Source organism: Mustela putorius, unplaced genomic scaffold (assembly GCF_011764305.1).
Source record: "Mustela putorius furo isolate JIRA1106 unplaced genomic scaffold, ASM1176430v1.1 tig00000196_pilon_pilon_pilon, whole genome shotgun sequence".
Classification (NCBI taxonomy): domain Eukaryota; kingdom Metazoa; phylum Chordata; class Mammalia; order Carnivora; family Mustelidae; genus Mustela; species Mustela putorius.
The window spans coordinates 469,654-483,551 of NW_025421310.1; the positions used below are offsets into that span (position 1 = coordinate 469,654).

Genomic DNA, 13,898 nt, shown 5'->3' on the forward strand with positions numbered 1-13,898 from the left:
CTCCTTTCTACCTCTGCTCTTTTCAATGAAGACACCAGCTTCGTTAAGCTGCTTTATTGTTAAGTTGCTTTATTGTTCGGGTGAAGATAAGGCCCTGGGCATGAGGAAATCAGAGTTAGGTTAGAAACTGGGAGATCAAGGGAGAAGGCACCAGGTGATCATCTTTACTAACTCTCCTTCTCGGGGGGATGAGGAAATGGGCGTGAGGTGGGAGGCAGCCAGACCCTGGGCCTCGGTGGCTCTCAGAGCTTGGAGAAGGTGACGTTCTTCAGTTCCTGCTTCTCCACTGCAGCCTGGACAGACTTAACGATGTCCTGGGTTTGCAGCATGCTCATATTCCAGGTGGCCTGGATGAAGAGAATGGAGAGCAATGGCAGGGGCGGGGAAAGGTTGGGACTAGGCCAATGAAAAACAGGGAAGAGAAAGCAGCGCACCAATCAGAGGACAAGGCCTACAGAGGGTTGCTGGGCTCTAATTGGTCGCTCTGGGACCAGAGAAGGGCTGTGATAGGGTGGGCGCAAAGCCTTACCGCGTAATTGAGGCCATCGGCCACCGAATGGTTGCGGGAGTAGACCAGATTGATCTTGGTGCTCTGTACCGCCACGGGGCTCTTGGTGGAAATCTCGGCCGCCAGGGTGAAGGCCGCATCAAGCATCTGCACCTCGTCTGGGAACACCCGGCTGCGGATGAAGGGAATACGTCTCCCAAGGAGTCTCACCACCCGCCATGAGTAAGGGGCCAATCACAGCAGAGAGCAGAAAACCGCCCAGTGAAATGAACCAATCAGAGCAAAGCACTGGACTGCAGCTTTAAGAGTTGACCACCCAGATAAAGTCAGCCCCCATGTAATCCTGTGAGGGTACACCGGGACCCAAAAAGCCCAGCCCAGGTTAACCCTGAACTCTGAACAGCACAGGCCGTGTCTCCTACCTGACCAGCCCACTGCCCAGGGCCTCATCAGCCATCATCTTGCGGCAAGTGAAGGCCAGCTCGTTGACCAGGCTGCAAGAGGGCAGGGCGGGTCAGGGGACCGCAGTCATCCTGGATCCAGGAGATGCGCTGCAGTCCCCTCCCTGGCTCCTCCACCTACCTCTGGTTTCCGATGACTTTGGGCAGTCTCTGCAGCGTTCCCACGTCAGCCGCCAAACCTATGTCCACCTCCTGGGGGGAGCCATGATGTGAGGGTTCAATTTGTGCCTCATACTGCCTCCTGCCATGCAATCTCAGTGCCAAAGAAATCCAGCATCTTCTGCAGCGACCCCACTCCCACCTCAGAGACTGTCCCCCAAACACCCCATTTCATTGTCATCCTTCCGCCCAGAACACAGCCCACCTCCCAATTCCTCTGCCTTCCCAACTCCTTGATGTCAGTCACATCTCCTGAGGGAGCCCTCCAGCCCTCCCTGTCTGACCCCCACTGCCTCTACAGGCTCCATCCTGCCTTGGGTCCTCCCCATCACTGATCCCAGCAGCAACCCCAACTTCCTCCTCCTCATCCCCATACCTTTACTCACTCCAAACCCCACGTGGACTGCACGGCCTGCCCTTCCCTTCCTTCATGGCCAAAGTGCCTTTCTTTTTTTTTTTTCCCCTAAAAGATGTGTTTATTTATTTGAGAAAGAGAGAGCAGGGGGAATGCAATGGGGAGAGGGAGAATCCCAAGCAGACTCCCCCCCCCCCCATTGAATGTGGAGCCCGATGCATGGAGCTCAACCTCATGACCCTGAGCCAAAATCAAGTTGGATGCCTAACCAACTGAGCCCCCCCACAGGCACGCCCAAAGTGTTACTTTTTAAAATTTTTTTTTTTTTTTTTTTTTATTTATTTATTTATTTATTTATTTATTTATTTTTGATTTTTTTTTTTTTAAGATTTTATTTATTTATTTGACAGAGAGAGATCACAGGTAGGTAGAGAGACTGGCAGAGAGAGAGAGAGAGTGGGAAGCAGGCTCCCTGCTGAGCAGAGAGCCCAATGTGGGACTCGATCCCAGGACCCTGATATCATGACCTGAGCCAAAGGCAGTGGCTTAACCCACTGAGCCACCCAGGCGCCCCCAAAGTGTTACTTTTAAAGGCTCAGTTCTGACTAACTCTTCCACAAGGCCCTTGCTTCTCACCCTTACTCTCACTCCCACCCACTTAACCTGTTCTTTTGCAGCTCTACTCCTCCCCCCACCCACCGGCCCCACCAGCCCACCTCTAAGCAGGATCTGAGGAAGAAGTGCAGGAGGAAGGCTCACCTTCACCTGGAAGAAAGCATCCTGGGCACAGTACCGGATGTCACAAGCAGTGATGAGGTCCACGCCTGCACGGGGGAGGTCAGGGGCATTGACCAACCACAAGGACCAGCCCCTCCTCCCAGATGATGGGGTTGTGCCTCTTGGCAGGGTTTAACTAGCAGCTGATTTGAGGCTAGAGGTCCCTGGCTGAGGCGGACAGGCAGCAGTCAGCCGACAGGCGCCCAGCTACACCGGGTGCTCGGATGGGTGGTGGGTTGCTCAGACTCACCTGCACCAATACAGGCCCCATGGATGGCGGCGATCACAGGCTTTGGGCACTGCAAGTGGGGGGCAGGAAGGGTGGGGTCAGAGCTGGTCCAGGAAGGATGGACAGGGTTCTGGGGGGTTGTGCCCCAACAGCCCCCCAGAGAACCTTCTCGATGACACTGAAAGTCTCTTGGTATTTGCTGATGAGGCTACGGAGGTACCAGCTGGTGCGGGCTACGTCATCTCCTTGGGGCTGAAGCATTTCCGAAGCCATGTCCATAAGGTCGATACCTGGTGGGGAGGCATGAGGAGGTTCACATAGCCTCCCAGGCACCCCCTTCCCCTGCCACCCCCATGGCCCCAACTAGAGGTCAGAACTCAGACTTAGTAGATTTGAACCCCCAAACCACCACAGTGGAGAAAGGTGCTCACGCAGGATCTAGCAAGGGATAGCATATGAGGTGAGAAATAAACAAAAGCTAACATTTATAGGGTCATTACTCACTTTATCCTCCCAATAGGCCTATTGGGAGGTGGGTCCTATTACTATCTCCATTTTACTGGGGGTAAACTGAGGCATGTGACGCTTAAGTTATTTGCTCAACAAGGTCACACGGGCTTGGGAGCACTGGCACTGGGACTTTAAGCCCAGAACCATGCACTGGCTCCAGAGGTCATGCTTTTCACCATCACACCAGGCGGCAGAGGAGACAAGTGTCTGGGCATGAGTCCATGGTGGTAACATTTCGTCAGGAAGACTGGAGATGGAGCAATTTCTGTGGGCTCCAACTGCAAGACGATCTCCAATCTAACCTTTCCTCCACGAATCATTCTCCAGGAATCTGTACTCTGGCTGAAATAGTTTCCCGTGGTCTCCCTGCTCCCAGCCCTGCCCTGACTGGTCCCTATACGCAGCCAAACAAACTGGTGAGCATGTCAGGGCCTCCTTCTCTTCCCTCCCATCTCACTCACTTGGAAGAAGATACAAGATGTGTGCCAAAACCTGACCAGCACTCATGAACACCATTCCCAGCCTGTCGCTTTGGGCACACAGGCCTCCAACTGCTGTGCCAACACAACCACACAGTACCTTCCCAGGGCTTTGTTTTTCTACCTACAGCTCTCTGCCTAGAACATTCCCTCCCCGAGTGGTGGTCAGAAGACTGACTCCAGAGACACCTGGGGGGCTCAGTCGGTTAAGCGTCTGCCTTCAGCTCAGGTCATGATCTCAGGGTCCTGGGTTCAAGCCCTGCATCAGGCTCCCTGCTCAGTGGGGAGTCTGCTTTTCCCTCTCCTCCTCCCACCTGCTTGTCAAATAAATAAATATATATATATCTGTCAAATAAATAAATAAAATCTTAAAAAAATAAAAAAAGAAGACTGAATCCATCAGGACACAGCTCAAAGGTCACCTCCTTGGGGAGACCCACTCAGGCTACCATGGCTAAGGAGTAGTCCCATCACCTTCTATCTCCCTGTGTGTCTTATCTTGGTCACTGCCCTCTCCTTATCATTTAATTGTGTGCTTAACTCATTTAGTGCCTGTCTCCCCCTCTAGAATGTGAGCTCTCTCTAAAAATACCTCTATGTGCTCTAAATATCTCTAAACATGTGCTCTCTCTCCATACCTTTAAATGCTCCAGATCTGATTCATAATCATCGGAGTGGAATTCTGTCTCTCTGTCCACTACTGCATCCCCAGTCCCTAAACAGCCTAGTGTTTGTCTGGTGGTGACAAGTGCTGGAAGAAAATTACAGCAGAGTGGAGTGTGTTGGGGTGTGTAGGTGTAGCGATGGCTGTTGCGGTATTAAATGGGGTGGTCAGGAGGGCATTTGGGGGGGCTCAGGCAGTTGAGGGACTGACTCATGGTTTTGGTTCAGGTCAAGATCTCAGGGTCTTATGACCCTGCGCTGGGCTGGGTGCTGAGCATGGAATCTGCTTGGGACTATCTCTCCCTCTGCCCCTCCCCCTTGCTCTCTCTCTAAAATAAATCAATCTTAAAAAAATAATAATAAATGGGGTGGCCAGGGGCCATCTCCCTGAAAAAGTGACTTTTTAAAAAGAGAGAGTGTGTGCATGAGCAGGGGTGGGTGGGATGGGAGGTGGAGGGGGGCAGAGGGAGAGAATCTTAAGCAGGCTCCATACTTATCATAGTGCCTGATTGAGGGGGCCCCCATCTCACAACCCTGAGATCATGACCTGAGCCAAATCTGAGAGTTGGATGCTTAACTGACTGAGCCACTCAGGCACACCTGAAAAAGTGAGTTTTGAGTAAAGATCTGAAGGAGAGGGAGGGAGCTATAGGGATATCTGGGATCAGAGAGTTCCAAATGTCAGGAAGAACCAGTGCAAAGGCCCTGTGGTAGGAATGCCCCTGGTCCGTGTGAGGAACCCGGAGGAGGCGGGGACCTAGATGACCAGGCAGACCGTGTGGGACCTCATGTTCCAGGGGGTGGACTTTGGCTTTTACTCTGAGGGAGATCTTGCTATGAGAGGGTTCTGAGCAGAATCATCCACCATTTTCTTCCTCCTGGGGTTAATCATTCTTATCCTTTTGCCTCTGAACAATGCTATCTGGCAAACCTGAAAAATCATTCCCACATGTGGCCACACCCCAGTCCTCTGGGGCTTCCCGGCCTCCACAGCTTGTTTAAGTATGAGAGACCTGAGGAATTCTGGCTCAGGGTAGAATTGAATTTCCATGAAGTAAATATCAGTAAGACAGGACTCCCCTGTGTAACCTTGGCCAGGCCACTTCATCCTCTGGGCCTTGAGTTTCTTCTCCAGAAAATGAGGGCAAAACCCTCCCGAGAGCCAATGGAAATGCAAGGACTGGAGGAGACAGAGCCCCAGAGGCCCTTCTCTCCATGCCTGTCATGTCCTGGCGTCACAGTTACTGTTGCTATGCGCCCCATTTCAACAGAGGCCAGAACCACCCGGATCAGCCCACCAGCATCTGCCAGCTTCCACAGCATGTTTGTGAAGCCTGTGTGACTCAGTGGAACCCACGGTGGTGGTGGGGCTCCCAGAACCCAGTGAGGCACCTTGCGACACCTCCTTTCACTGGCTTTTCCGGTTTACCCACCCTACCCATTCCTGTACACACCCGGTTTTTGCAACCCCTTGAGATAAGGGACCAGACTGTGGTCCTAGGTGTCCTCTCTCCCAGGTAAGAACTGCTCACTTCAGGGCGCTCGGGTGGCTTCATCAGTTAAGCATCTCTCTGCTTTCGTTCCACTCAGGTCATGATCTCAGGGTCCTGGGATCAAGCTCCACGTGGGGCTCCTTGCTCAGCAGGAAGTCTGCTTTGCCCTCTGCCTGCCGCTCCCCCATGCTTGTGCACTTTCTCTCCATCTCTCTCAAATAAATAAAGAAAAAAAAAGTCCCCCATCTGGCTCCCCTGGGAACCTCTAAATGCTCCAGATCTCATTCATAATCCTAGTCCTGTTAGTCACTATTCTAAATAATAACAGCTACATCAACAGAAGTCCTACACATTTCAGGGGCACTTGGAGGGCTCAGTCGGTTAAGCATCTGACTCTTGATTTCAGCTCAGGTCATGATCTCAGGGTAGTGAGATCAAGCCCCACATAGGCTCTGTGCTCAGTGGGGAGTCTGCTTGAAATTCTCTCTCACTCCCTCTGTCCCGCTTCTTTTCTCACAGCATTCTCTCTCTCTCTCTCTCTCACCAAAAAAAAAAAAAAAAAAAAAAAATCTCAGCTCTGCCATTTCCCATCTGTGAGAACCAGGCAAGTTTCTTCACACATAAAATAGGGGATGATAATTGCACTTGTCTGGAAGGGCTCCGGGGAGAATTAATTAATATGTGAACCATGTCCAGACACTCTGCAGATATTAAATAACTGTGGGATACTTCCCTCTCTTTTTTTTTTCCCCTTAATTAATGGTTCCGTTCTATCGTTGGAACTACTAATTACATTGAGTTTCTTCTTTCTGGCCTTGAGAGCCTTGCTGCTCGAAATGGAACCAGACAGCTATGGTCAGCTGGGAGCTAGAAAGGTGAGGGCCGCAGGCCTGGCACTGCCACCATTGTAACCTCATCTTTCGCTTCTCAGGCATAAGTGCCATGAGGACGAGGGCCGAGAACCAGGGCCCCGTTTTCTAGGTAACTGGCACTCAGAAAGGGGCTAGCACTGGAGTGTTTCTGGCACAAAGGAACAAAATCAACAAAACGAGAATGGAGAGGGGGTAGAAAGTAAACACGGAAGGCTAAGTGGGTTAAAGCTTCTGCCTTCAGCTCAGGTCATGATCCCAGGGTCCTGGGATAGAGCCCCACATCAGGCTCTTTGCTCAGCGGGGAGCCTGCTTCCCCCACCCCCCCCGCCTCTCTGCCTGCCTCTCTGCGTACTTGTGATCTCTGTCTGTGAAATAAATAAATAAAATCTTTAAAAAAAGAAAGTAAACATGGGACACATAAAGAAGTTAACAGGGGAAACAACCAGAAACAGATTGTTTACTGTGTGTCTTCCCCACTGGGCTGGCAACCTCCATGACGCCAGGGCCTGGGGCTGCATCAGTCACCAGTGAGTCCTCTCCCTCTGGCTCTCCCCCAGCTGGTGCTCTCTCTTGCTCACTCTCTCTTGCAAATAAATGAAGAAAATCTTAAGAAAAAAAGATTCATTTATTTATCTTGGGGGGGTTGGAGAAAGGACATGAGCTCAAGGGGCAAAGAGAGAGGCAGAAAGAAATCTCAAGCAGACTCTGTACGGACCTTGGAGCCCCAGCATGGGACTCAATCTTATGACCCTGAGATCACTACCAGAGCTGAAACCAAGAGTCAGACCTTTAATGGACAGTGCCACCCAAGCGTCCCGTGAGTTGGCTGTTTTTAAAATTTCTAGATTGAGAGGAGGCTGGAAGTTGTGTTTGAAGAACCAGAAAAGAGAGTCCAGGGTGACCCTTGCTGCTGGAAAGTGAGGGGAAAATTCCAGAAAAGAGAGAGCCAGAGAGGAGAAGCCCCAAATTCTGTGGACAACCTCTGCCCAAGTATCTTGTTAACCCATGAACCATGCATGCAGCCCAGCAAGAGATTTGAAAACTGATTCGATAGGGTGCCTGGGTGGCTTAGTGGTTGAGGCCTCTGCCTTCAGCTCAGGTCGTGATCTCAGGGTCCTGGGATCGAGCCCCGCATGGGGCTCTCTGCTCAGTGGGGAGCCTGCTTCCCCTTCTCTCTCTGTCTGCCTCTCTGCCTACTTGTGATCTCTTTCTCTGTCAAATAAGTAAATAAAATCTTAAAAAAAAAAAAAAAAACTGATTCGAGTGGCGTATGGATGGCAGTGGGTTGAGCCTCTGCCTTTGGGTCGGGTCATGATCCCAGGGTCCTGGGACCAAGCCCCACGTTGGGCTCTCTGCTCAGCAAGGAGCCTGCTTCCCCCCAACCTCCTCTCTCTGCCTGCCTCTCTGCCTGCTTGTGATCTCTGTTTGTCCAATAAGTAAATAAAATCTTAAAAAAAAAAAAACTGATTTCAAGTAAGCTGCTAAAACAGGAAACTCAACATTCTTTGGAGGTACAGCACAGGACCCAGAGTTTCCACAGCATCTTTCCATATCCTAATAACTGGGATACAGTCCAAATTTATTCCAAATGCAAACAAATAGACGAATGAGGCTCAGTCTTTCAAGAGAAAAGATAATGCACCGAGACTGACCCCAAGGTGACCCAGATGTTGGAATCAGGAGGCAAAAGTTTTAAAGCGGTGGTTAGAACAATGATGCAAAGAGAAATATGCTCGTGATACATAACAAGCCATGGAACTTCAGAAGAGAAATGGCAAATACAAAAAAAGAACCAAATGGAAATTTGAGAAACAAAAACTACAGTATCTAAAATTTTCAAAATCGCTAGATGGGCTTCCCAGCAACATAGAGATGACAAAGGATTCTGTGAACGTGGTAAATGGAAATGATCCAGTCTGAAGAACAGACCTGTGGGACAATTAAAAGTTCAAACAGACATGTACTTGGAAATCAGTTTGTGCGTGTTGAGTAATTATATGAAAGCATGTTATTTTAGTACACTTTAGTGACATTTATTTTATTTACTTTTTAAAATTTTATTTATTTGACAGACAGAGATCACAAGTAGGCAGAGAGGCAGGTAGAGAGAAAGGGGAAAGCAGGCTCCCCGCTGAGCAGAGAGCCCGATGCGGGGCTCGATCCCAGGACCCTGAGATCATGACCTGAGCCGAAGGCAGAGGCTTTAACCCACTGAGCCACCCAGGTGCCCCACTTTAGTAACATTTAAAAATAAAACAAAACAGGGGCGCCTGGATGGCTCAGCCAGTTAAGCGTCTGTCTTTATCTGGGGTCATGATGGAGCCCCACTTTGAGCTCTCTGCTCACTGGAGAGGCTGTTTCTTCCTTCCCTCTGTGCCTTCTCTATCTCAAACAAATAAATAAAATCGTTTTAAAAAAACACCAAAAAAAAAAAAAAAAAAAACAGACTGAGAAGTTAAGGGCCTTGGCCAAGGCTATGGATCAGACTTCAAAGTCCATCATCCACCAATGTTCTGTTGGACTCATTTTGGTACTTGAATGTTTTAAATTAAAAATAAAAAAATTAAAAAATATATATATAAAAATGGAAGTTAGAAGCTGGTTGAAACCCTAGTTAAGAAGCATTGCTCTATTTCCAGAAGCAGGGGAGACTAGTAGAGGCGGGGGTGGAGAGTACCAGTACCTGCAGTGAACAATTTTCCTGCACCAGAGATCACCACAGCCCGACAGTCGGGGTCTTGTGCTATCTTGTTGAAGCACTCCACCATCTCTCTGGGAGGGACAAGAAGAGAAAGGCTGTGTCTTGGAAGGGTATCCTCTGCCCTCGTGTCATCTGCTCCCCACACTCCACCCCTACCCATTCTCTCAGCCCCTGCCTCCTCCTGCAGGCAGGCCTCCGTGATCTGCAGGCCCTACCTCCAGAAGGCTTTATTCATGGCATTCCTCTTCTCAGGCCGGTTTAGCTGCACATGCAGGATGTGTTTCTGAGCAGCTGTCACCCGAAGGGACTCATAGTTGTGGTCTGGCACGTCTCTAGGGGCTGCTGTGGAGGCCACATCTTGAGCAATAGAGCTCATGGGGCGAAGGCTAAGGCTGAGACCCGGGTGGGTGGGAGCCATCACTCCTGGGGAGACAAAGGAAAGAAGAGCCCTTCATGACCCCAGGTAGGGGGTCACAGTGCTTCCAAGAGCTGAAGGCACACACATTTCCCCTCACTGATGTTAGACTAGGGAACGCAGGTCCCTAAGAAACCTTAGGTTAGTGGGGATACAAGCTTTCAGATTATGAGTGCACTTATCAGTGGCCTCAGTGTGAAGACTCCTTCAGACCCTTGATCATGGGACTGACCCCACACTGGGAACACTAAGCGGTCAGCAACCCAAATGTATGACACAGGCTTACAGAATTAGGGAATTCTTTGGTTGGAAACATATGCACCCTAGTGTTAAGGTGGTCAGACCGGGTCCCGGGACAGGCCTCCCCATCCTAAGGTGGCTATGACAGCACTACAGAGCAATGGACTTCCAGAGGTCGAGGTGACTCACGTCGTATCAGCAGGCTCCGCAGACTGCGAGACACCACCACGGCTGCCGCCATCGCAAACTAGTAGCTAGGTGGACTAACCTCAGAGACAGGAAGAAGCCAAGTGGGCGGGCACGACGCCACCATATTTGGCGAGGGCACGGACGCCGCAGCTTGATAGCGGCGACGCCCGTATTTCCGCCATCTTTACTAAGGGTAACCGGAAATACCCTTCCTAGTCCGCAGACCGCGGCTTAGCACTGTGCCTTTTGCCCCAGTAGGAACATGGCCCTTTATTGCTGCGGGACATTTCGTCACAGCGCTGTTTTATAATGGTGGAAAAATTGGAGACAGCTGAAATGCTCAAAGATATAATGGCAGAATTACTGCAACCTTGCAATTTTGTCACATGCACTTATACCTTGTTAACGGAAAAGAAAAACATTTTCCGGTACTGAGTTTACCCCTGTAAGACAATGAAAATATAGAGGAACCAACATTGCGCGCTCTCTGTGTAATCTGTTTGAATTCTCACACCAACAAGAGGTCGTACTATTTTTTATTTTGCCCAGAGGAAACTGGAGCTTGGGGGAGGGAAAGTCATTAGCTCAAGGTTATCTGGGCTTCAGGAGTGCTGAAGAAGAGATTTCTGTGACTCTGAAGTTCACGTTCTTAAAATAATTTCTTTAAAAAATAAAACTATGTTGGAAAAAGCCCGTTAACGCAAGAGCATTGAAAGTGCCATAAGATTGCTTAAGCATGCTCTTTAGGGAGAAGTGCACCAAGGTGAACAGAGGCCTCCCGGCGAATGGGATTCTAAGAAATACCTTGCCTTCTTGTGTCATAGACGGTAAGCTCTTTCGGAAAAGACCCAGTGACTTACACCGACAGAGAGCTGTTTTTACTTATCCATATAATGGGAAGCTCTGAAGCCATGTGCAAACGCCAACACACGAGAGGAACAATTTCATTTTATTTTTTTATTTTTTATTATTATTTTAAAAGATTCTATTTATTTACTTGAGAGAGAGACAGTGAGAGAGAGCATGAATGAGGAGAAGGTCAGAGAGAGAAGCAGACTCCCCATGGAGCTGGGAGTCCGATGCGGGACTCGATCCCGGGACTCCAGGATCATGACCTGAGCCGAAGGCAGTCGTCCAACCAACTGAGCCACCCAGGCGTCCCGAGAGGAACAATTTTAAATTTCTCAAACTCACAACCCCAAGATCCAAAGTCACGCTCTCAACCAATTAAGCCAGCCAGGTGCCCAAAGAGAAGTGAAGGATGTACATTTAGCATGATCTGTTGATGTAAAAAAGATGGTTACATATGGCTGTTTGTGCATAGAATATAGTGAATACATAGAGGATATCTGGAAGGAGATTCAAAACTGCTGACAAGGGATGAAAACTGGGCGCTGGGAGGCAAAAATTGGAGTATTTTCTTATGCCCATGATTGGCTTGAAAACAAATCCTAGAGGATTTAGAGGCTTACGGCTGTAAGGTGACTCTTGTTTCTCCTTTCCAGAGGTTGTTTGAAACATACCGTGGCGAAGCAGTTTCTTCATTCCATAAATGCCATGTGACTTCAGATATGAGTAATCCGAGTTCAAAAGCTTCACAAGAAATTAAAGTGGGTTTTTTCTGAGATTTTTTTTTTTTTAAGATTTTATTTGACAGGGGCGCCTGGGTGGCTCAGTGGGTTAGGTCGCTGCCTTGGGCTCGGGTCGTGATCTCAGGGTCCTGGGATCGAGTCCCGCATCGGGTTCTCTGCTCAGCAGGGAGCCTGCTTCCCTCTCTCTCTCTGTCTTCCTCTCTGTCTGCTTGTGATCTTTCTCTGTCAGATAAATAAATAAAATCTTAAAAAAATAAAGATTTTATTTGACAGAGATCATAAGTACGCAGAGAGAGAGGAGGGGTGGGGGGGTGGGGAAGAAGGCTCCCCACTGAGCAGAGAGCCCAATGCAGGGCTGGATCCCAGGAACCTGAGATCATGATCTGAGCTAAAGGCAGAAGCTTAACCCACTGAACCACCCAGGTGCCCCCCTTTCTAAGATTTTTAAAAATTTGAGAGAAAGAGAGCACAAGAGCAGGGTGAGGGGCAGAGGGAGAAGCAGACTCCCCACTGAGCAGAGAGCCTGATGAGGAGCTTGATCCTGGCTGGGATCATTACCCAGATGCTTAACAAACCGAGCTTAAGAAATCTCTACACCAGGGGCGCCTGGGTGGCTCAGTCCTTGAGCGTCTGCCTTTGGCTCAGGTCATGATCCAAGCCACCCGGGATGGAGCCCCACATTGGGCTCCCTGCTTGGCCGGGGGGAGGGGGGAGCCTACTTCTCCCTCTCCCACTGCTTCTGTTCCCTATCAAATCAATAAATAAAATCTTAAAAAAAAAATCTCTCTACACCCCGTGTGGACATCAAACTCATGACCCAGAGCTCGAGTCACCCACTCTACGGACTGAGCCAGTCAGGTGTCCCATTGAGTTTTCAGGTGCACATGCATGAACAAGGCACAGTCAATGGTCCTCACTTGTTCTCTGCAGCAGACTGCCTCTTTTTTCCACCGTGAGTCAAGGTTCTTAAAGCAGGCTCCTTCCACCTACAGCCCCCCATACCCCACCCCAACCATCTACATAAGTTCCCATCTACCACAATTGCAAAGTATTACATTGTAAAGTGGTTTTTTTTTTTTTTAATTATTTTATTTGACAGACACTGGGAGAAAGGGAACACAAGGCGGGGAGAGGGGTGTTGTGAGAGGGAGCAGCAGGCTGGAGAGGGAACACAAGCAGGGGCAATGGGAAAGGGAGAAGCAGGCTTCCTGCCAAGCAGGGAGCCTGATACTGAGGGCTGATCCCAACCAAAACCGTGAGATCACGACCAGAGCTGAAGGGAGACTGAGCCACCAGCATGGAACCCAATGCTGGGCTTCAACTCACAACCCTGAGACCAAGACTTGCTTTTTGGTGTTTTAACCAGATGCCCTAAATTATCAGACACCTTGAATTGTCTTTTAACTCAGCAATTCCACTGCTAGGAATTAACCTCCAGATCAGTTATCAGGGAGGGAAGTTGGCTTAAGGGATTTGTATGCACAGCAGTACTGTTTATAGTAGCAAGAAATTAGATTGTACTTTTCAGACCATGGAAAGGGAAATGACATTCCCCATGAGCTTCTGCGCAGGGGTAAAGAAAAGAAGGAAGCTATGTGTGTGATATGATACAGAACAGTGCACAGAATAAAGCATTTTGTTAAAAGAAAATTTACGTGGGTGGGGAAAGACGTCAAAAATTGTTAAAGGGACTGGGGAGCAGACCTTCACTTCTACCCGAGATTTTACTTTCTAATCTTATAAAAACCAAGTACTTTGGCAGGATGAAAGCGCTTTTATTTATTTATTTATTTATTAAAGATTTTATTTATTTGACAGAGAGAAATCACAAGTAGTCAGAGAGGCAGGCAGAGAGAGAGAGGGAAGCAGGCTCCCTGCTGAGCAGAGAGCCCGATGCGGGACTCGATCCCAGGACCCGGAGATCATGACCTGAGCTGAAGGCAGCAGCTTAACCCACTGAGCCACCCAGGCGCCCCGAAAGCACTTTTTTTAACTCTTGAAATTTGTAGCACCATTTACCTCTTAAAAGATGACTCTCCAACTAGATTCAGCTTCCTTGGGCAGGGCCCATGAAAAAACGCCACCAGCCCTCTTCCCAGGTTTTCCTCACCAGATTCCTTTTAATTCCCTGCCACATTCCTGGGCTGGGCTGGCAGCTCCCAAGGGCCCGTAGCTGTGTCCCGGCCTGCCTGCTCTTAGGCTGGAGACCAGTGGGAGGGAAACAGACACACCCTGGAATCCCAGTAAGCGTAATG

General features: G+C 49.3%; 1 protein-coding gene across 1 annotated transcript; it reads right to left on the bottom strand.

Annotated features, from left to right (window-relative positions):
• Positions 1-39: 39 nt before the first annotated feature.
• Positions 40-10,192, bottom strand: ECH1 (enoyl-CoA hydratase 1). Its single transcript, XM_004776219.3, has 10 exons — positions 10,052-10,192; positions 9,423-9,630; positions 9,190-9,278; positions 2,655-2,779; positions 2,511-2,559; positions 2,243-2,307; positions 1,091-1,161; positions 931-1,002; positions 530-680; positions 40-347 (listed from the first exon to the last, which is right to left on the bottom strand). The coding sequence occupies exons 1-10, from the start codon at positions 10,101-10,103 to the stop codon at positions 243-245; spliced, it is 987 nt and encodes a 328-aa protein (XP_004776276.1). The 5' UTR covers positions 10,104-10,192; the 3' UTR covers positions 40-242.
• Positions 10,193-13,898: the final 3,706 nt, after the last annotated feature.